This window comes from Lynx rufus, unplaced genomic scaffold (assembly GCF_022079265.1).
Source record: "Lynx rufus isolate CCGP_SWC_20201006 ecotype Redwood Valley unplaced genomic scaffold, mLynRuf1.p SCAF_22, whole genome shotgun sequence".
In the NCBI taxonomy this organism is placed as follows: Eukaryota; Metazoa; Chordata; class Mammalia; order Carnivora; family Felidae; genus Lynx; species Lynx rufus.
The window spans coordinates 15,007,980-15,032,503 of record NW_025814837.1 but is presented as its reverse complement, the minus strand read 5'-3'; the positions used below and the strand labels follow the sequence as shown (position 1 = coordinate 15,032,503).

General features: G+C 36.8%; 1 protein-coding gene across 1 annotated transcript in view; it reads left to right on the top strand.

Moving 5' to 3' along the window:
- TAF4B (TATA-box binding protein associated factor 4b) overlaps positions 1 to 23,570 on the top strand; it is a 126,164-nt gene extending 102,594 nt beyond the window's left edge. Inside the window, exon 15 of the mRNA XM_047087040.1 lies at positions 21,793 to 23,570. Coding sequence (XP_046942996.1) covers positions 21,793 to 21,960 — 168 coding nt within the window. The 3' untranslated portion in view covers positions 21,961 to 23,570. The remainder of the gene's footprint in view (positions 1 to 21,792) is intronic.
- Positions 23,571 to 24,524: the final 954 nt, after the last annotated feature.

Genomic DNA, 24,524 nt, shown 5'->3' with positions numbered 1-24,524 from the left:
GATAAAGGCTCACTAAGCAGAGATTCCAGATTGAAGGTATTAGGTCAGAGGGCTATGAGTGGTTCTAACAGTTTGCTTGGTTAGTTAACTAAAAACTACACTAAAAGGTGGCCTAAACTAAGTAAAGTTGAGATAGATGCTAGAATTTTATTTATATAGAGGAAGTTATTCAAAGGTTTAAGGAGATTAGAATGCTAGAGTGGGTTTTTCATTAAAAAAACAAAAACAAAAACAAAAAACTTGACCACACGTGTTCCCCAGGTGAGTCTAGAGACCACTCCTTTTCTCAGAGCTCTGAGAAATCCACTCAGGAGGAGAGCCCCAACATCCTTGAAGAGCTCTATTGGCTGTTTTTTAAAAGAATGACAGGATAACTGTTGCCATCAAATTAGGATCCTTGAATTATTCAGGAGTAATGGAATCCCAGGTGACAGCAACAAATACTAGCACTTAATTGCAAAAGACAAAGGGTGAGGGTGTGGTTACTGTAATGGTAAGGAAAGCCAAAGTGGTAATCAGAGAATTCTGAGTTGACGGAGATCTTTTTCATGGGTGAATTTGGTTATAGTATCTGCACAGCTGAGATAGATGGGAAACTTTATGAATTATTCATTGATTTTTATATACAGAAGAGCTCTAGACCTGGGGAACAGAAGTGTGACTTGAATGACCTCAACAGAGTTTATAACCCCTCAATCTGTCCCCAGATGTAAGCCAGGTCCAAGAACCTTTCAATGAAGGGAAAGCTGGGTCCTGCCATATAGCCAAAAATTTATACTGTTGATCTGCTTCTAGGCTTCCCCCAAAGACCTGCAGCCATTTACTAGAATAATGGACATTGGGGAATGAGAAATAGACTCTTTAGGGATTGCTGAATATTGACTCTGAGTGTAATGAATTCTAGAACATTCCAAACACCACTGTTTTCTATCAGTCAATGGAGTTTTGGCTTAGGCCCATCTAACAGTGGGCCAAATGTGGTTGGTTATTTCCATTTTCCTGGAATGCATATTTGGAGTAGACATATTGAACAGCTAACAGAGATCCCACATTGGTTAACTGACCTGTGGAAGCCACTAGAATGTTATCTACTTACCAAGATAAATTATTACATGGAGGGATTGCAGAGCTACCATTAAGAATTTGAAAGATGCAGAAGTGGTGATTCCTATCACATCCCTATTCAACTTAACAGAGGACAGATGGATCTTAGAGAACGATAGTGGCTTATCATAAGCTTAATCAAATGGTGGCTTCAATTAAAGTTGTTCCAAGTGAGGTTTTGTTGCTGGAACAAATCAATGCAACCCCTGGCATTCGGTATGGAAATATTGATCTGATATATGCTTTTTTTTTTTTCTATATACTTATTAGGCAAAACCATCAGAATTAATTTGCTTTCAACTGGTGGTGTCAGCAGTATACCTCCACTAACTTATCTCAGGGCTATATCAAACTTTATGTCATAAGCTAGCCTGCAAGGACTTGGATAGCCTCTCCCTTCCATAGGACATATGCTGATCCATTATATTGGTACCATGATGATTTGATCTGCTGAGTTGGATGTAACAACTCCTATAGACATTTTGGTAAAGTGCATGCATGCCAGAGAGAGGATAATTCTCACAAAAATTCAGGTGCCTGTTACCTTGATGAACTTTCTAGGAGTCCAGTGGTTTGGATTATGTTGAGATACCTTTTCTAAGGCAATAAATAAATAAATAAATAAATAAATAAATAAATAGATAAATAAATAAATAACCTGCTATACCTTGCTGATTTTTCCCATCACAAAGCGGCACATTTGGATTTTAGAGGCAACATGTACCTCATCTGACCTGAAATGGGGACTATCCCCCTTTCCAGAAATCTTGCTCTGCTCTGTTGACCTGACCAGGAGCTCCAAAGCCTACCTCTTTCACTTACGGTCTGGAAATCTATTCTGTTTACTTTCTCTGTTTTATTTCCAGTGCGTCCCTCTCTGTCAACTCTTCCTAAGTCCCTTTCTTGTCCCTGTCACTTATACCTTTCGATTCCTCAGATTGGTGATTTCTTTAGTTTTTTTTTTTTAATGTTTATTTTTGGGAGGCAGAGACAGAGCACAAACGGGGGAGGGGCAGAGGGAGGGAGACACAGAATCCAAAGCAGGCTCCAGGCCCTGAGCTGACATGACAGCAGAGAACCGGACACAGGGCTTGAACCCACTAACCATGAGATCATGATCTGAGCCAAAATCAAGAGTCGGACACTTAACCGACTGAGCCACCCAGACACCCTTGGTGATTTCTTTAAACAGCATTCTTGCCCAGCCTCTTTAAAGTGAAATTTTATATTTAAAATTTTTATTTTCATCAAGACATATGTTTAACTACTTTATAGTTCTACCAGCAGTATATGAAAGTGTGTGTTTATTAGTATCTCAGTACTGGATATTGTTATTCTAAAAGCCTGATGCCATTTGTCATCTGTTAGTTATTTGGTTAATCTCCTTTCTGTTCTCTATTCAGGAGAGATGGCATTTATATTCACTTATTCATTCGGTCGCCCCACTGTGCTAGGTACAGTGGTGAGAAGAATAGAACTAGGCCTCAGCTTGCTTGGAATTTATGGTCTAAAAAGTTAGTTTTCTTTATGGCAGCTGGTCTGGCCTATTCTGCCTTGTAACTGAGCATGATTAGGGAAGTACTTGGAGCTTGTGATACAGGACACCATTAATGAACCTTAGCATGGTGGTCTTTTTAGCAGTTGGCCATGGATATCTGTGGTTAAACTGGAAATTAGTATAATGTATATAAAATACAAGTTATCTGTGAAGAGCTGTCTGTGAACCTTTAAGATTTCCATGTCTTTTCAAGTATTTTTATTGTTACATTCCTCTGCTCCATTAAGTATTTTGGTCACCATTCCTCCCAGGGCAAATAGTGTTTTAGTGCAGTTTTATATGGAATATTTGAGGCTTTATAAATTTTTTTTTCTTCAAAGCACTTTAATTATAGTTAGCATAATAATGGGCTTATGCTGAGAGAGATTATTTTTTTAACTTGTCAGGCTTTAAGATGATTCCTATAAGTTGTCAGGCTTCCAAGAAGCAGTTTTTGAAAGTGTGTCTATAAGCATACTGCTTCTGTAATTTAGACTAGTATGACTGTCTTTAGATTTCTTAAATTGTACTGTTCTCACATGACCAGTTATACTGTTATGCTTGTTCCCTAATGTACTAGTAGCTGTTTGTCTCAGCCTTGTATGGAGCTATTTGGTTCCAACTTCAGTGTCTGTGAAGAGCACGAATTGCCTGTGTTATGTAGGACTGCTTTTGATAAATACCAGGCCTTAGAGGGTTTTCCAACGTGATGATAGATGAGTGTTAATTAACAACAAACTAGTGTTTATGGGAAAAGTGGTTGGTAACTCCTTTGCTAAGCGTATCTTTCCATAGTTTAAATGACACTTAGTTTCTCTGTGAGATTTTCCCAAATTAGATGTTCAGATTGTCAATTAACGTTACCAGTGAAAACCCAAGTTTACTTGGAAAGCAATATATCTGCCTTAGATATTGCAATAGTACTTTACTTTCTAATAACATTTAGAGTATATTGTTGAATTTCTATTTATGCATTTTCCCCAAGAATTCCATAAAGTATTGAAAACAGTAACTACAAGTTGCTTTTGAAATGTTTATTCCAATTTGTTTGACTTACCAGATTGTGCCGATCTTTTGTGGGATTTTTTTGTTCAGATAAAATCCATATACTATAAAATTCACCACTTTAGAGTGTACAGTTGAGTAGTTTTTAGTGTATTCACATGGCTGTGCAACTATCACCATTATTTAATCACAGAACATTTTCATCACTCCAAAAAAGAAATTCCATAGCCATTAACTGTTCCCTCTGAGCACCTTGCAACCACTAATCTGCTTTCTGTCTTTATGGATTTGCTATGCTGAGCATTCATATAAATGGAATTATATAATATGTGATCTTTTGTATCTAACTTCTTTGACTTCACATAATGTTTTCAAGGGCCATCCGTATTGTAGCATTTATCAGTACTTCATTCCTAATTATGGCTGAATACTTAATTTCTTTTGGGTATATTCCTAGGAGTGGAATTACTGGGTCATATAATAATAACTCAGTGATTGACTTTTTGAGGAATGCCAAACTCTTTTCCGTAGCAGCTTCACCATTTTACATTCCTACCCATAATGCATGAGAGTTCCAATTACTCCACATGATGGTCGTTAGTTGTTGTTGTCTGTTTTTGTTTTTGTTTTAATAGCCATTCCAGTGGGCATAAAGGGGTATCTCATTGTGGCTTTTGTTTTGCATTTCTCTAGTGACTACTAACATTGGACAACTTTTCATGTCCCTTTTGGTCATTTGTGTATTTACTTTGTAGAAATGAAGTCCAATCAGTCTTTTTCTTTGCTTGCTTGTAACCCAGTGTCACAGGATTTATATCTAAGAGTATTACAGTTTTAGCTTTTACATTTACATCTTTGATCCTTTTTGAGTTCATTTTTTTGTATACGGTATAAGATGGGTCCAAATTCATTCTTTTGCATGTAGATATCCAGTTGTCCTGGCACAATTTTTTGAAAAGACCATTCTTTCCCATTGAACAGTCTTAACACCCTAGTTGAAAATAAATTAATCACGGGGCGCCTGGGTGGCTCAGTCGGTTGGGCGTCCGACTTTGGCTCAGGTCATGATCTCGTGGTCCGTGAGTTCGAGCCCCGTGTCGGGCTCTGTGCTGACAGCTCGGAGCCTGGAGCCTGTTTTGGATTCTGTGTCTCCCTCTCTCTCTGACCTTCCCCCATTCATGCTCTGTCTCTCTCTGTCTCAAAAATGAATGAACGTTAAAAAAAAAATTTTTTTTAAATAAAAAAAGAAAATAAATTAATCATAGATGTATGGGTCTATTTCTGGGCTCTCAATTCTATTCTGCCAATCTATGTGTCTATCTGCAAGTACCACAATGTCTTGATTACTATAGCTTTGCAGTAAATTTTCCAATCAGAAAGTGATTTTTCTAGACTGGACTCTTTGCTTTCAAGATGTTTTGGCTATTCTGTGTCCCTTACATTTACATATATATTTTGGAATCATTTTGTCAATGTCTGCAAAAAAAGATAGTCGGGAGTTTGATACAGATTACACTGAATATATAGATAGTTTGAATAGTACTTCCATCCCAACAATATTAAGTATTCCAGTCCATGAACATTTGATACCTGTCAGTCTTTTGAAATTTCTTTCAACAATGTTTTGTAGTTTTCAGTGTACAAATTTTGCACTTCCTTTGTTAAGCTTATTCCTAAGTATTTTTATTCTCTTTGATGCTGTCATAAATGTCATTGATTTCTTAATTTCATTTTTCGATTGCTTATTGCTCGCATATAGAAATAGAACTGATTTTTTTGTATATTGATGTTGTATCCAGCAACCTTTCTGAACTCGTTTATTAGCTCTAATAGTTTTTGTGAATTCTTTAAGATTTTCTATATATACAAGATGATGTTATTGGCCTATAGTGGTAGTTTTACTTTTTCCTTTCATTTCTGGATGCCTTGTTCTTTCATGTTCTTGCCTAATTGCCCTGGCTAGAACCTTCAGTACAAGAAGAATAGAAGCAGTAAAAGCAGACACCTTTTTTTGCTCTTAATTTTAGGTGGAAAGGTTTCTTTTTTCTTTTTCTTTTTTTTTTTTTTGCCATTAAGTATGATGTTAGCTATGGGTTTTTCATTGATGCTCTTAAAGTTGAAGAAATTCTGTTTTGTTTCTAGCCTGTTTTGTGTTTGTCATTTTTGTTTTTTTTTTTTAACGATGAAAAGGTGTTCGATTTTGTCTGAAGCCTTTTCTGCCTCTGTTGAGATTATCTTTTTTTCCTTTTACTAATAACATGTACTACATTGATTTTCACATGTTGAGCCAACTGTGCATTCCTAGGGTATATATCCCACTTGGTCATCAGTGTATAAATTCTTTTTACATGCTGCTAGATTTTCTTTACTAGTATTTTGTTGAGGATTTCTGTCTCTGTATTCAGAAATTGTTCTGTTGTGCTCTTGTGATGTCTTTGTCTGGTTTCTGTAGCAGGGTAATAATACTGGTCTTATAAAATGGATTAGGAAGTGTTCCCTCCTTTTTTGTTTTTTGGAAGATTTATCAAATATTCATGTTAATTCTTCTTTAAATGTTTGGTAGACTTTACTAGTGAAGCCATCTAGTTCTGGGCTTTTCTGTAGAAGAAGTTTTTTAATTACTAACTCAGTCTCTTATTATAGGACCATGTGCCAATTAATTTATCTTTCTCTTCTTAGTAACAGGCATGTAGGTGGCCTTATGTCCTTTTCCATTCTTTAGTCTTGTTCTCAGTGTCCATTCTTAAATTTGCATATATCAATAAAATGCTAGTAGCCTAACAAGCCTTTCTTGCCATTAAATGGTTATGTTGTGTTTTGATTGATACATGAAAGGCACGTTTGAATATTGAAACCATAAAGCAAATTAGTTAATGTCTGCCTGACTTAGCTTAGAATGTTTGCTAATTTTCTGCCACAAAGAACACCTTGGAAGTATCCTGATTTTTTTTTTTTTTTTTTTTTCTAAGCCCACCATTGCACATTCATGGACTTGGAGGGTTCTGACCATGATCAGTCATCTTCTGGATTTATCACTCCAGTTAGTAGTTTGGTTTCTAATGTTATTTCTTGTAGTTTGTCTATGTGTTGTATGTAATATATTGTCTTGTAGTTTGGTGTTGTTGATAGTGTTGTCAGTGGTTGTGTTTGGTTTCCCTAATTAGAGTTTTCAACAAAATCAGTTGTTCTTTATCCTCCCAAGTCAGTCTTCAGTAGGGCACATAAAACTATGCACTTTTGTTTTCTTTTGAAGATTAAGTAAGTAAAGGTAGTCATTAGTGAAATTATCAGCATTGGAATTAAAATGGGATGGTAGATTACGTGTATTAATGGGATAATTTTTCATGCTGCTTATATATGCTCATTAGCTTATAGACAAGCAGTTCTCAACTGGGGGGCAGTACCTACTCCTATGAAGTAATTGGAAATGTGTGGGGTATTATTCTGACACAGTAACTCAAGATTTGGGACTATGCTACAAGCATATTGTGACAAGGGGCCAGTGTTACTAAATATTATGTAATATGAAAGACACATCCACCCAGTCAAGCTTACTCAGTATTGTAATAACACCCTCATAGAATTAAATTTTCAAGCACTTCAATAATACTTACAATCTCTGAGTTGAATGTATTCTGGGGTGTTAAAAGATCTTCTAGGTAACTTTATTTACAGACAAGTTTCCACATAATATTGGAATAAACATTTCTTTGTCTACATTCTCTTTACCTGTCATAATATTTGTGAATATGGAATTCTGACATCACAGTGCCTGTCAAACTTTTATACCAGAGCACACCAGATAGTAGAGAAGAGTAACCATGTGCCTTTGGGGGAAGTTTTGAGGAACAAATGACTTTTAAAACTTCAGATGAATTTTGCACTTGGTTTTAAGATCGAGATATAATTTATTTACAATAAAACATGCTGGTTTTGATTATAACCATCATCCCAAATTAAGGTAGAAAACATTTCTGTGGCCACAGAAAGTTCTGTCATGCCTATTCAGTCATTACCACCTCCAGCCTTTTCCTTTTCAGTTACTGATCTAATTTCTGTTACCATAGCATAGTCTTGCCTGTTTTAGAACTTTGTGTAATTGGAAATCATACATAAATATACTCTTTTGTCTTTAAATTTTTTTTTTCAACATTTATTTATTTTTTGGGACAGAGAGAGACAGAGCATGAACGGGGGAGGGGCAGAGAGAGAGGGAGACACAGAATCGGAAACAGGCTCCAGGCTCTGAGCCATCAGCCCAGAGCCCGACGCGGGGCTCGAACTCACGGACTGCGAGATCGTGACCTGGCTGAAGTCGGACGCTTAACCGACTGCGCCACCCAGGTGCCCCTTTTTTTTTTTAAATTTTTTTTTTTCAACATTTATTTATTTTTTGGGACAGAGAGAGACAGAGCATGAACGGGGGAGGGGCAGAGAGAGAGGGAGACACAGAATCGGAAACATACTCTTTTGTCTTTAAATTTTCATTCCACATTTATGTTTTTGAGACTTACTCACATTGCACATATTAGTAGTAACATTCCTTTTTAGTGCTGAGTAGTATTCCATTGTATAAATGCTCCATAATTTCTTTATTCATTGAACACTTGCATTCTTTCTAATTTTTGGCAGGTACAAATAAAGCTGCTATGAACATCCTTGTAAAAGTCATTTTGTGGACATAACATTTTCATTTCTCTTAGTTAACTAGGAATGCAACTGTTGAATCATAAGATAAATGTGTGTTTAACTTTATAAGGAACTCTAAACAGTTTTTCAAATGGTTGTGCCATTTCACATTCCCTTAGCAGTGTACTTTTATTTCCATGATGGTGTCTTTTGGAAGAACAGAAGGTCTTAACTTTGATAAAGTGTAATTTATCATTTTTATCATTTTTCTTTTAGACTTACTGCTTTCTATATCCTAAAAAAAAAATTGTGTACCAATAGCTTCGCAGATTTTTCCCTAGTAGCTTTACATTTTACATTTTAAGTGTTTGATCTTCTTATGTTTTTTAAGTGTTTGATCTTTGTAATTTAATTTCTATGTCTGATCTGAAGTTAGGGGTTGAGGCTAATTTTTTATATATAGATATCTTGTTACTCCATCCCATTTATTGAAAAGACTTTCTCCATTTATCATGACTTATATTTAAAACCAATTAACTGTATGTATATGTAGAAATGCATATTCATACTTTATCCTGTTGATCTGTTTTGCTATACTTATGCCAATACCACAGTCTCTTACTTACTGTAATAATTTTGAAATCAGATAATCAAATCCTCCAACTTTGTCCCTTTTCAAGGTTGTTTTTGGCTGTTCTGTCTGGGTCCTTGACATTTTCATATGAATTTCAGAATCATCCTGTCATTCTTACAAAAATGTATAGATATTTATTAGGATGGCATTGAATCTGTAGATCAGTTTACAGAACTTACATCTTAATGATATTGAGGCCATGTGAGTGTCATATATCCTTCCATTTATTTCTGTAATCTTTAATTTCTCCCTGCAGTGTTTTAGCTTTCTATTTAGAAGTCTTTCATGTCTTTCATTATGTTTATACATAGATATTTTCTCGATGCTATTGAAATGGTATTTTTTTTAGATATTCATTTAAGTAATCTCTGCACCCAGCCTGGGGCTCAAACTTACGACCCCAAGATCAAGAGTTGCACACTCCTCCAACTGTGTCAGCTAGGCACCCCAAAATGTTTTTTTTCCTTTTTTTTTAAGTTTATTTATTTATTTTGAGAGAGACAGACAGACCCAAGCAGTCTCTGTGCTGTCAGTGCAGATCCCACACAGGGCTCAATCTCACAAACCATTAGCTCATGACCTGAGCTGAAATTAAGAGTTAGACCTTATGTGACTGAGCCACCCAGGCACCCCCCAAAGTGGTATTTTTCTTTTATATTTATTTATTGGTGGGGGGAGGGGCAGCAAGAGGGGAGGAAGAGAATCCCAGGCAGGCTCCCAGCCACTGGTGTAGAGCCCAGCACGGGGCTTGAACTCACAAACCATGAGATCATGACATGAGCCAAAATCAAGACTCGGTCATGTAACCAACTGAGCCACCCAGGCACCCCCAAAATAGTATTTTTTTAATTATACTTTCCAGTTTGTTGCTAATATATCAAATCTTGTATCCTCTGACCTGCTAAATTTACTTAATTTTTCTGATAGTTTTTGGTATAAATTTCTTAAGATTTGCTAAACAATCAACGTTGTTTACAAGTCAAAGTAGAGTACTTCTTTCTTTTCTTTTTTTTCTTTAATTTTTTTAAATGTTTATTTATTTTTGAGAGCGGAGAGACAGAGTGCGACAGGGGGAGGGGCAGAGAGAGAGAGAGGGAGACACAGAAACTGAAACAGGCTCCAGACTTTGAGTTGTCAACACCAGAGTCCAATGTGGGGCTTGAACTCACAAACCAGGAGAATCATGACCTAAGCTGAAGTCAGATGCTCAACCAACTGAGCCACCCATGCTCCCTTAGAGTACTTCTTTCTTTTCAGTCTTTATGCTTCTCCCTTATTTTTTCTTGCCTTAGAACACTAGCTAACATCCCCAGTACTGTGTTGAATAGAAATGGTAAGAATGGACATCCTTGCCTTGTTTCTGATCTTGGGCAAAAAACATTCAGTATTTAACCTTTAAGTATAATATTGGCTGTAGGTTTTTCATTGAGGAAATTCTTCTCTTCCTAGTTGACTAAAGAGTTTTTATGATGGTTCGTATTGAATTTTGCCAAGGCATGTGTGAATTTGTCTGATTATCATATGAGTTTTCTCCTTTATTCTTTTAATTTGATAATTTATATTTGTTTTTAAATCCTGAGATAATCTGAGTTGGTCATAATATAAAATCAATTATATATGTTACTAGATTCTGTTTGCTGTTCATTCATTTTGTTTAGTTTTTTTGGATCTATGTTCATAAATGACATCGTTCTAGAATTTCATTTTGTTGTAATGTCCTTATTAGTTTTTGTTTGAGTTATGCCAATGCTCTTCCTCTTTTTTTTTTTTTTTTTTTAAAGTGTTTGCCTAAGATAGGTCGTATTTCTTCCTTAAATGTTTGATAGCTTTTACCAATGAAGCCATCCGGGCCTCAAGTTTTCTATGTAAGGCCATCTCAATACTAGGTTTTTTTCTTTTTATGTGTATTAATATTTGAACATTGTGTTTCTCAAAGAATTTTTGTACTCATCTAGGTTGTTAAAGTCATTCACGTACAATTATCTTGTCATTATCTTTTAATATCTGTGGTGATATTTTTTCTTTCATTCCTGATATTGATAATTTATGTGTTGTCTTTCTTCCTGATCAGTCTAGATAAGGGTCCATACATTTGATCAATCTTTTCCGAAAATTAACTTATGGCTTTTTTTTCCTCCCCAAAAATGTTTGTCCATTTCCTATTTCACTGATTTCCACTCCTATTATTCCCTTTCTTCTACTTCCATGGTGTTTAATATTTTCTTTTTCCAGCTTCTTGAGGTGAAGGTTGGGTATAACTTTTTATTCTAATAAAAACACTAAATGTTATAAATTTCTGTTAGTTTGTGGGAGTAAAGCTAAAGTAGAAAATCTCTGATATGTTGAGTATGTTGTGTTTTTATTATTGTTAAGTTCAAATATATTTACTAATTTCCCTTTTGTCATCTTCTTTGAAATACAGACTGTTTAGAAGTGTGTTGTTTAATTCCAAATATTTGGTGTCTTCATTATTGTTAGAAGACATATTCTGTGATTTCAATCCTGTTAAATTTATTGAGATCTGTCCTAATATATGGTTTATCTTAAGGAATATTCTCTGTGCACTTGAGAAGGATGTGTTTTCTTTAGTGGTGAGTGAAGTGTCTATTAAGTCTTCTATATCCTTACCAGTTTTTTTTTTTTTTTTGACTGCTTGTTCCATTGGTTGCTGAAAGAAGTTTGTAAGTTTTCTCTTTTTTTTAAACTATGGTTGTGCATTTGTCTATTTCTACTTGTCAATTTTTGCTTCTTTTTTTTTGATGGTCTATTATTGGTTGTAAACACATATGTCTGTCTGGTGGGTTTCCCTCTTTTGTCATTGTGAAATTATTCTATTTCTGTTGATATTCATTGTCTTAAAGCCTTACTTTAATATTATTATAGCCATACCAAATACTATTATGCTTAATATTTGCATGGTTTATCTTTTTCTATCCTTCTATTTCCAGCCTATCTGTGTCTTGATTTATTTTTATTTTTTATTTTTTTTTAATGTTTATTCATTTTCGAGAGCAAGAGAGAGAGAATGAGAGTGCAAGCAGCGAAGGGGCAGAGAGAGAGGGAGAGACACAGAACTCGAAGAGGGCTCCAGGCTCCATGCTGTCAGCACAGAGCCCAACGTGGGGCTCGAACCCACGAACCATGAGATCATGACCCGAGCTGAAGTTGGATGCTTAACCAGCTGAGCCACCCAGGCGCCCCTCTGTGTTGATTTAAAGCCGGTCTTTTATGAATAGCATATAATTGAGTTTGAGGTTTGTGTCCAGCCAGTAAATGTATTTGGAGGGGCACCTGTGTGACTCAGTTGGTTAAGCATCTGACTTAGGCTTAGGTCATGATCTCGCAGTTCATGAGTTCAAGCCCCACGTTGGGCTCTGTGAGGACAAGCTCAGAGCCTGGAGCCTACTTCGGATTCTGTGTCTCCCTCTCTCTGCCCTCCCCTGCTCGTGCTCTGTCTCTCTTGCTCTTGAAAATAAAGTAAAAATTAAAGAAAAATTTTTAAGGAAATTTATTTGGAGTGTTTAGTCCATTTACATTTAATATAATTTCACTGTGATTGGATATGGGTCTACCATCTTGTCATTTATTTTCTATTTGTTCCCTCTGTTGTTTTGTTTCTCCTTTCCAGTCATCTTTTGAGTTAATTATGTAGTATTTTAGTGTCATGTTCTGTATCCTCTGTTGGCTTTTTAACTATACTACTCTTTTATTTTTTTAATAGTATAGTATGTATCCTTAACTGTCTGCACTCAACCTTGGATTAATACCACTTCACATAAGATGTGAAAATCTTGGGGCACCTGGGTGGCTCAGTTGGTTAAGTGTCCAACTCTTGATCTCAGCCCAGGTCTTGATCTCAGGGTCATGAGTTCAAGCCCCATGTTGGACTCCATGCTGGGCATGAAGCCTACTTTAAAAAAGGGGGAGGGGGGTGCACCTGGATGGCTTAGTGGGTTGAGCAATTGACTTTGGCTCAGGTCATGGTCTCTCAGTTCATTGGTTCAGACCCGAGTCGGGCTTGCTGCTGTCAGCTCAGAGCCCATTTCAGATCCTCTGTAACCCCCTCTACATCCCTCCCTCACTTGTGCTCTCTCTCTCAAAGATAAACATTTTTTAAATAATTAAAAAAATTATAAAAAGGATGTGAAAACTTTTTAACTACGTGATTCCATTATACAAATTCCCCTGTCCTTTGTGCTTTTTATATTTCTACATATGTTTTAAACTCTAGTACATTGTTATTACTTGGTCATAGGCTTTTAAAGAGTTGATAAATAAAAATAGTTCTTTTATATTTACCATCTGTAGTGCTCTTTTATTTTTCCCGTTTAAATTTGTATTTTGTAATACCATTTTCCATCAGTCCTGTGCAGCTCCCCAGCTCTAGAAGTACTAGAGTTTTAAGTAAAGCTACTGTTAAAACTTAAATATATTGGTAAATTTACTTTAGCTGTGAGGCACAACAGCCTTTTCTGATATTGTAGCTTTTCTTTTCTTCTTTTTTTTTAAATGTTTATTTTTAAGAGAGAGGCAGACAGACAGAGTGTGAGCAGGGGAGGGGCAGAGAGAGAGAGAGAGAGAGAGAGAGGAAGACACAGAATCTGAAGCAGGCTTCAGGCTCTGAGCAGTCAGCACAGAGCCGGATGTGGGGCTTGAACTCACAAATTGTGAGATCACAACCTGAGCCAGAGTGGGACACTTAATGGACCAAGCCACTCAGGTACCCCATTAGCTTTTCTTAACATTTAAATCCTCCAAGAATAAAATCAAAGCTGGTTCTGAAAGAAAAAAAAAAAAAAACAGTTAACTGGCAGTCGTTTGAAGTTTTCATCATAAAATAATAGGTAAAGCTTATCTTTGGACATAGTTTTTGAGAGGACTTTGTAAGTGTCTTAATTAAAGGTTAAAGAAAATTACTAGTATTAAGAGGAAAGTTACTGCTTTTCAGAGTTGACTGTTTATTTGGTTGTCTATACTGTTCCTGTGTATTGTGTTACTTGGTGGGCTGAAGCACTTTTTTGCTGTTTGAAAGAGTGACCAAAAATAACCTTTTAAGCAATTTGATCCAGGAGCAGCTTGGTGGGGATGAGTGGGTGAGATGAATTGTTAGAAGGCTGGGTAATGCTTAGGAATAAGCCATCAAGGGACTTTACATTTGTCTCTCAGATTATTTGGCTTAAAGTTAAGAATGACAGCAGCATCTTGATTTTAAAATCATTGTTAATTCACATAAACAATGTTATTGGGTGACACTTAGACACATGATTGTACTGCAGATGCTGAATGGATATCAGCTAAGTGCCAAACACTGTGTTAAAATATTCACAGCTACAAGATCCTTCCCTTCTAGTGAGTGAGAAAGTTAAAGAGGTAATTGCATTGTGCTGAATGCATGTGATGATAGAATGAAATTCAGAGTACTTCTGAAGTAGGACTTGTACCTGGTCCAGACCTAGGGTAGTTTGGGTTTGGAGCACTTAGGGAAACATGTACCTGAACTGAGTTTTAAAGAACTTAGTGGGGTGATGTGATACAAGGATAGGACAGAGAAATTGGAAATGAGTTAAGGAGGAGAGAATTAACTGTCTGGAGCAAAGAGGCAAATAATATTGTGGCATGCACAGTAGTTTGGGACAGGAAGAAAGGAATGAGAGATGAGACTGGGGAGAGGCTTTGGTATGTTCCTGGATGACTGTATAGGTCATGGTTGGATACTTGGACTGGGTCCTATAGATTTTTAGCCATTGGAGCATTTTGAGCAGGAAAACAGCATTATCTGGTTATTATTTTAGAAAGATCATTCCCACTCCAATATGAGCAATATTAATACTGGAACTAGGAAAGTTAGGAAGGTTGTTGGAAGTAACCTAGGCAAAAGATAATGGGAGTGAAAATGTAGGAAGAAGTAGATGGTTTGGAAATTGTTAGGAGGTAGAACTGATAAGTGACAGATGGAATGTAGAGGGAGAAAGAGTTAAGGATGACACCCAGTTTTTTGGCTTGGCCTTTGGAGGTGAATGGTATTACCATTACTTTAAATAAGAAAGAGGATGGGGCGCCTGGGTGGCCAGTCAGTTGGGCATCTGACTTCAGCTCCAGTCACGATCTCGCACTTTGTGGGTTCAGCTGTGCTGACAGCTCAGAGCCTGGACCCTGCTTCTGATTTCTGTGTGTCTCTCTCTGCCCCTCCTAGCTTGTGCTCTGTGTGTGTCTCTCTCTCTCTCTCTCTCTCTCAAAAATAAACATTTAAAAATAAATAAGAAAGAGGAGGAGAAATAAGAGGACACTGATTTGAAACATGTTGAATATAGGATACATTCAGTCTGAGAGTTCATTAGGAAATTAAACAGTGAAGTCTAGAATTTAGGAAAGCATTCTTTTGGAGATAAAGAAGGGGGATTGTCACTAGCACAGAAGAACCAGAATTGTCTTTGTAACTCTCATAATTACACAACTAGAATTAGAACTCAAAGCTCACAATTACATGTCACAGCACTCTGTTTAAACACATATTATTTCTATATTTTGCAGTGCTTTTGTATTTTTCACAATTTTTCCTTTGTTTAAATGAGCTGGGGTTCAACTAGAAAAAATTCACGAATTAGCCATTTCAATTAGTCTTCAAAATGTTATGTCTGTTAGAGAAGCTAAAATTCACTTACACCACTTGTTCCCAAACTTTACTGAGAAAAATCATCTATGATATTTGTTAAAAATGCAGACTGTTGGATCCAAACCTCAGAGATGAAATCAGTATTGATATGAGAATTTGACTTGGAGATCTGCAGGTTTTGGTTTCAGGTAATTCTCATACACCTGGTGAAATACACTTTGTGAAATAATAACACCATAAAAAATAATGAAATTATCCTTTTCCCTAAACAGCTAAAAATCAAAGGCTGATAATATAAAAGTTTTCTTAATATTGTTGAATCTTTTTTGAAATTTCTGCTAATGAAACTTTAAGAAACATGAAGTCTGTAAAAGACTGTTGAAACACAGACTCTTAGAAGTAACAATTCTAGGGCAGAAGATAACATGTATGTAGAGTTGCTAATATTCTGAAATACCTTGAATAAAATGAAGGTGGTAAAAGCTAGAGATCTGTTGCGTCAAAAGTTCCTCTTGTTGACCAGCAGAGGGCGCTCAATCTCGAAGTTGAGCTTTTTTTTTTTTTCCCCTCTATGCTGCCTTTAAGGCCTAGAAGCTCAGGTCTTTTGAATATAGATTTTTCATGTTCTTGTTACACAAGGCCAGGCATTCTTGTTACCCAAGGCCAGGATACTTTTTTTTTTATTCTTGTTTCTAAGACTTAGAGGATGTTCAATTTCTTTTTCTAGAGCCAGATCTTCATTGTACCCCCTGTGCCCATGTCTATTTCTTGTTTCCTCCCTGAAGTTTAAGACCTGAGTCATCACCTTAAGAGCTGCCATGGTACTTGGGATTAGCATAAAATCGGGCGCAGAGCCTGAGAAATGTAATGAATCTTTGCCTGTATTAAAAATGTCCAATTTTTGTTCCTAGTTAATTATTAAGATTCAGGGATACATTGTGTTTTGTCAGTCTTCTGATCCAGGGAATAGAATGGAAGAAGTTGATGTTAGCTTCTGGAAACAATATTGATAAGCTTGGTTGGGTCTGTAGAACATCAAGCTCCTCCACTATTTGATTGGAGGAGCTTATGGAAAACTTGCTGTCCTGGGATATAGCCTTTGTCCATCCACCGCATGTCTGAAATGTCCATTAATCTACTTGTTAGCTTTAGGCACTGAGAGCTCCACTAAAACCCAAAGATTTCACTGAGAGGACTAAAGTAAATGTGGCAAGAGAAATTGTTTAAGTTAGGTAGGACTTGGCAGGATGTTTATCATAATTACACTTAACTACGGGATGTCAGGAAAGATCTGGAACTAGAATTATACTGTTTCCTGTTTATAAACCTTCAAACCTCTAAACTGACTAATGAATTAATTTATTGTAAGAAGGTTCAGCATTTACAGAATGTATACTGCATGCCAGGCACTGTTCTCATTTAATCCCCAAGACAACCCTATGAGATAATTACTGTTACTCTTCCTGTGTTGCAGATTAGGAAACTGAGGCACAGAGAATTTAAGTAATTTGTCTGAGGTTGCTAATGGAGGAGACAACCAGGGATCACCACTGTTCAATCCTCCTGTATATCTTTAAGTGTCCAGTAACCCAGGGAACTTGTCAGCTGCATCTGTGTGTGAGCTGGCAGGAAGCTCCGTTGCCTTGGATGGCAGCTTTTCGAAACAGAGGCCCACGTGAAGTCACTGAGAACTTCAGCAGGATTCAGGAAGCCCCTGAACTCAGAAAAATGTGATTTCTGCTTTTCATTTAATATAGCAGGAATAGAATTGAGGAAAATATGGAAAAAGAAGTGAGACAAACTTTGAAAGGTTTCACTTCACAGCACCCACTCCAGTAAGTTGAGGGAATAAAAATTTGGATAACTGGTTATTTTTAAGTACTTAGTGTCATTTTTAAAAAATGTTTTGTAATGTTTGTTTTTGAGAGAGAGAGAAAGGCAGAGTGTGAGTAGGGGAGGGGCAGAGAGAGAGAGAGAGAGAGACACACACACACAGAATCCGAAGCAGGCTCCAAGCTCTGAGTTGTCGGCACAGAGCCCAACCTGGGGCTCAAACTCACAAACCATGAGATCATGACCTGAGCCGAAGTTGGACACAACCGACTAAGCCACCGAGGCACCCAAATACTTAGTGTCATTTTAAAAACAGTGTTATTTCTCTGAAATTGGTAACTTATAGTGTTCAGTTTTTTCTTATTAGAGGAGAAGAGTTCCTCAAAAATAAGAAACTTTGTTTAGTGATATAATTGAACAAATTAGTGAAGGCTAATAACTTAATTGACCTAGCAGTGGTAGAGTGTGTGAACATTTAGTTTTGATTATGATTTCAAGAACATCTGTTGTGCACTTGGTAATAAGTGTATTATTTCTTTCATTTTCTTTGATCTTTCTCTTTCATTTCACCTGATTTTCATCCATGTGAAGAATCCAAGTTACGGAATATCCTCATGTAGAAAGTTGGTTGGGAAAACACCCTATCTATATCAGAAATAATTAATACATTATCACAAGGGTCTTCTTTTTCCTTCATACAAATTCTGATCTCGTAACCACCTTAGTGTTCTTTGGCATTAATAATGTAATGTGACCAGAAATCAGTCCTAGACTTGGTGAGGTGGGAGAAGAAACTTAGTGAGGTGAGAGAAAATTAAAGATGTTGGTGAAAAGGCAGGTTTGAGTTTTTTTATAGCTTTAAGTTAGCTGTGCATGATCCGCTTTCTTGACCGTGGATAATTGAGAGCTGATTATTCTGCCCAGGTCATTGTGAAAGTGACAAGTCAGACTGTAGACATCCCCAAAGCATAGGCATAGGAATAAAAATGCTATATTTTTGTATCCATGTTCAAGAAAGATTGACTTTCGAAGTATGTCACTATTTGGGGGAAGAGGATGCTATCACCTTTGTAAAGTTGTGAATTATGAAAGACATTTCTGTTGGGTTACTGAATGTCCCTTGGGGTTTGTTTCATTTATAACATTGCCTCAGGCCTTCTGCTACATCCTGTTGGAATGACCTTCTTTTCAACCCTGTGCTGGCAGCTGTAATATGGCTCTTTCTCCTGAATCCTTTAGGGTTATCACATGACAAGCATGAACTGTGACCCCTTTGTTCTTTACCCAGATGATTCGGTTTTAAAAATTTTTTTCTGTTTAACATTTTTGCCTTATTTCTTTCCTCTTTTTCCCTCTTTGCTCTCTTTTTTATTTCCTACCTGGACAAGGGTTTGTGGGGTGTTTTTTTGAGCATTTTAATTTTTTAATTAAAGTATAACATTGATGCAGAAAAGCACACAAATCAGAGCTCACTGAATTTTCACAGCACAAACACACCCATGTAGACAATACTCCAGTCAAGACAGAGAACGTCACCGGAACCCCAGATAACCCTGCCCTATCTCTTTCTGGCCACTACTCCTCTCCCCTAAGGGGAATCATTGTACTGACTTCTGTAGCTTTGAACTTTATAGAAATGGAATCAGACTATATTTTGTTGTGTTTGGATCCTTTCATTTTTGTGATATTCATCTATGTTACTCAGTTTGTTACTGCTGTGTAGTTTTCCATTTGTGTAAGTATTCCACAATTTATTCTTAATGGGCATTTGGATGGTTTCTTGTTTAGGTCTATTACAAATAATAGTACTGAACATTCTCATACATGTCTTTCAGTGGACATGTGACATATTTCTGGTTATTTACATTTGCCAAGACATTGTGTATCCATCTAGCCATTTACATTTCAAAATCCATATAAAACATTAGATGATTGATTTTAGGCAAACTCTTAATAGGAAACGTTTGTAAACAACTATCGATTCAGCTTTAGCATATTATATCTAATTTTTGGCTAAGAAAATGCCTCTATTTAAATGTACTATAAACAGATAACTCCTATATACAGCAAAATTGCCACTCACTGCCCATGACATGTTTTATTAACTCTCTTCCTAATGTGTGTTTTTTATCCAGTTTTCCAAAGCTCAGTTGGCAGGTCCATTCTGCAAAACCCTTAGGAAAATATTGTGATGGTGATAATTCACAGTAGTTAGGATTATATCTATATTATACCACCTCTAAGTGGTAACGGGAAGAGGAATGTGCTAGTGCTTGACTGCCATGCTTTAGTGAAAGTCACAGAGGCAGACACTTGTATGCGCATTCATTACTGAGAACCTTGCAGAAGTGGTGAAGGACTGGCTGTCCCATAGCTTGGCTCCAGGACAAATAGCCAGGCAATTGTGCAGCCAAGAGTAAAGTTTTCATCCTTTTTAAACGTGTCGACTTTCCAAAATTTGTTCCATGGATCCTTTTGAACATGTTTAACCTTATGAGTATAGAAATGTGATTGTGCTATCATATTCCCTCAAAACTGCAGAGCATCTCTTAAGGAGATTTTGTTTGACCATCAGGTAAAGTGCCCCTCAGTCATTCTGTGAACATGCATAGAATTAAGTTGACTTGTTTTGACCAAAGTGTATTCCTTAAAGAGGATTTCTTTCTCCTCCATCAAAACAAAACAAAAATGTAGAGGGAATAATCAAAATTCGATGGTTATAAAAGGATAGTTACAGAACCAGAAGATTTGCCTCCTATGTTACGGAAATATAAGTCTTTTGGAGGGTGAAAGGAGGGTCGACAACCCTATCAAGATGTTTTTGGGAACAAAGTATGGTTAAAAAAAAAAGAATGAGAGAATAAAGGATTTCACCTTGACAAAATTATCCTTTAAGAATTCTGTTATTTTCGTTTCTTCTTCCAGCCTTTGTTTTTGTAAAGGAACAGTGGGAAGTGAGCCTGCAGGGAAGCCATGTGATGAGTTTGTACCTGATTTGGTAGATAATATAACACAGTAATAACTAAGAGCACTCACTATTTTTTTATTTATTTTATTTATTTTTAAGTTTTTTTTTTTTTTTTTTACATCCAAATTAGTTCGCATATAGTGCAATAGTGATTTCAGGAGTAGATTCCTTAGTGCCCCTTACCCATTTATCCTATCCCCTCCTCCCATAACCCCTCCCATAACCCTCCGTTTGTTCTCCATATTTATGAGTCTCTTCTGTTTTGTCCCCCTCCCTGTTTTATATTATTTTTGTTTCCCTTCCCTTATGTTCATCTGTTTTGTCTCTTAAATCCTCATATGAGTCAAGTCCTGTGATTTTTGTCTTTCTTTGACTAATTTCACTTAGCATAATACCCTCCAGTTCCGTCCACGTAGTTGCAAATGGCAAGATTGCATTCTTTTTGATTGCCGAATAATACTCCATTGTATATATATATACCACATTTTCTTTATCCATTCATCCATCGATAGACATTTGGGCTCTTTCCATACTTTGGCTATTGTTGATAATGCTGCTAGAAACATGGGGGTGCATGTGTCCCTTCAAAACAGCACACCTGTATTCCGTGGATAAATGCCTAGTAGTACAATTGCTAGGTCCTACGGTAGTTCTGTTTTTAGTTTTTTGAGGAAACTCCATACTGTTTTCCAGAGTGCTGCACCAGCTTGCATTCGCATAAGAGCACTCACTTTAGATCAACTTAGAAATTGAGTCCCGGTTCAGTTTTGCTGTGTGACTCTGAACAGGTCGGTTAACCTATCTAAGCTCAGTATTCTCATTTGATAAATGGAGGCAGCACCCATGTAACTTGTTGCAATGTTACATGAAAGAAAAGAGATCATGTGTGGGAAGTGATTAACATAGCTGTCATAACTAGTGCTCAGGTAGCTAGTCTGGACAGGGTGGGGGGAGCCATTGAAGATTTTTGAACCACAGAATGGTAGGACCTGAATCATGTAAGGCTTTTTCTTTTATTTTTATAATCGACATACAAAAAGCAGCACACATTTCAAGTATTCAGTCTGATAGATTTTTATATATACATATACCTATGAAATCATCGCTGCAATTGAAATAATGACCACATCCATCAATCCCGAAACTTTTGTCTAAGACCTTTAAAGAAGAAAGTCTGGCCTTCAATGCACAGCAAAGAATGGAATGAAGTAGAGCCTGGAAGTGGAGAAATCAGTTAAGAGGCTGTGGCCCTGGTCCAGGTGAGAGAGAAAGATTGAATGAGGTGTGGGGGCAGTTGGCCTTCCCCAAGAGATGGGGCTTCTGGGGACAGGGTTGAGCCTGCTGCGTTATTGTATTCTCTCCAGCACCTAACTCAGTGGCCAGAGGCTAGTAGCTCTTCCATGCTGAAGACCGTTTTTCCCTTTATGAAAGATTGGTTACTTTAAACTTTTTTTCTCTATTCTGTTTAGGGCTTAAAAGACAATCTTCTTGCTTCTGGGACATCCAGCCTGACAGCCACCAAACAGTTGCTTCGTCCAAGAATCACAAGAATCTGTCTCAGGGACTTGATATTCTGTATGGAACAGGAAAGAGAGATGAAGTATTCTCGAGCTCTGTACCTTGCCCTTCTGAAGTGACCACTCCAGTCTCCATCCAGATCCTTGCTGTTTACTGCCAAAGAAGACATAAAGAGCATTGTTGCACTCTCCTGAAATTTCAGTTTCTGGAAAATAATAACCAATAGGGAAGATCATTGTTTACAGTTATAAACTTTTATTAAATCTTACTTACACATCCCACGGGGTTCTTAATGACTAGAATTCAACTTTGTCTTCTGGAAATTGGTTATGAAATACAGTTCACACAGACATAGGCTTCTGCCTACCTGTGGATTTAATTACAGCAAGTTAAGGCCCTGTTTGTTACCACCTGCTTCATTTGCTGGACTGTAGGCGAGGTGTCTTTCCCTAACACAGCCTGCATTACGATGCAGGGGAAAGAAAGGAAGAGTCCCGACTTTCCAAGATTATATTTCATCCTCTGCTGAACTTGTTTCAAAGTGTTAGGTTTTCTAGGCTGGGATCAGAAGTTGCTTAGCTAATTGTGATAGTCACCTTCTGTAGTTGCAGGTGACAAACCACAGCGTCTGCAGTGACTTTGGTCAGCCGAGTCCCAGTGTTGTCAAAACGGAGACAGATGGGGATAGTTTGTGCCTGTCCCCACAAAGGTGGCTCCTGTCTGGGTCGTCACCATATGCTGCTTCTGATACCAAGTGAGGGGACATCCTTGTCAGGGAAACTTTAAAATGGAAGCTGCTGATATACCTCACTGAAAAGTGGAAAAGGTGGGAAGTATTGAAAAGAATGATGGGGCACTGCGTTCAAACTGAGGAGGGGAAAATGAGGGTGGAACCTCAGAATAGGAACTGTGCTGCACATGCGTCCTCCGTTCCAGTGGTGGGATTGGAACTCCAGAGCAACCGGTACACGTTTTGTTGACAGGACAAAATCACAGCCCAACCAAAAAAGGAAAATGTATCACACATTTTCAAATGTACAGTATCTCAAAAGGAAGTCGTTATTTTTTGTTTTGTGTATTGTTTTAAATCTCAAGAAGGATAGTTTTCTAAAATCCTTTTCATTACCGCAAGTTTTAAGCATCTTGTTGCATTTAAAAAATCCTAATCGATGATTAGAAATTTTTAACAATAGGACTCCATTTTGGATTCTATACTCAAAAGGTAATGTCAGCATTTCATTGTTGGAGATCTTGGCTCTAAATGTATTATGAGGAGCAATATATATATATATATTTTTTCCCCCACCTGAGGAGGAAGCTGATGTTTTGTAAAGCAAACCCTCTTTTCTTTCTTTTCATTCCGCCTTTGTGGCATGTAGTTGGTGAAAAATAATAGCTGTATTTAGAATCCCATACAGAAAGAACAAGTAGATCCTCCAAGAAGATTTTTTAAAAATGGGAAAGCTGTGCTTCTTAGAAAAAGAATTCAGGGGGAAAAGAACACACCTCTGGTATGTTACTCCTTATCCTGTTCTTCCCATTGGGACTGTTGTGGCCATGTTCTATACTGTAATAAATGTTAAATTGGCCATTTTTGTTTCAGCAAGTTATGTAAAATGCTATAAATTATGTATATGTTAAAAGAGAAACTTTCAGAAGAGATCTATACCTAAAGTTGTTTTTGTATATTTAAATGCTTAGCTTTATTTTTTTGTAAAGTGCAGCATATTCCCATATTTGTGTATAAATGTTTAAAATTATTTCAAATACTTCATTAAAATAATTATTTTATTATACGAATAATTTTGCTCAGTTACTGACTTTGAAAACCAGTATCTTTAGTAGTAAGCCTCCACACCTGGGGGCTGGGCAGTGGGTCTTACCTACTGGGCAATGGATCTTTCTTGGCTAGGATTGTTACTTTGGAGTATCAGCATTTGGGTTCCAGAACCTCACTTCAAATCCCAAGTTACTATTACCACTGTCTTTGGAATAGTTGTAAATTTGCATGCTATTTGATTCACAAAGAAAGCTAAACATATTCATTACAAAAGCTTTTCTTGGCCCATCAGTTTTCTTACTAAAAGTATTCTTTTTCAAACCTTATTTTTAATATACATTTTTAAAATTTGTGTCGTGAAGTATATCTTACAAAAGAACAAGTACAGTGTATCCAAAGTATTCTTCTGCTCAGTTTGCAAAATGGTGGCCTTGGGGTAGATTTGATCTATAAAGGCATTCTCTGTGACTCATACAGTGTTTCCCGTGTTTTAATTTACAAAAATCTATATTTCCACTTCCTTTGAAAAATCAGAAGATCTGGAATCATTAGGTACCTCCTTGTGTATGGTAATCCACTGGAGCCATCCAGTGCCTGTTCACTTTAGATGTGGGGGCATAAATTTACCTTCCCTTGTCTGAACCCTTCAAGTATTGACGTTTGTGACCCTCTGCCTTCAAGTAAATATTTATCTTGGGTGATGAACAGTAAAAGAGTAAAGTACTGGACATTCTCTTACCTGTTTTTTTTTTTTTTTTAAGCAACTTTATTGAGGCATATTTTATATATAAAATTCACCCATATTTCACCCATTTACTTTTAATATGACTGATCTTTTAATTTTTTTTTTTAATGTTTGTTTTTGAGAGAGGGAGAGACAAAGTGCGAGTGGGGGAGGAACAG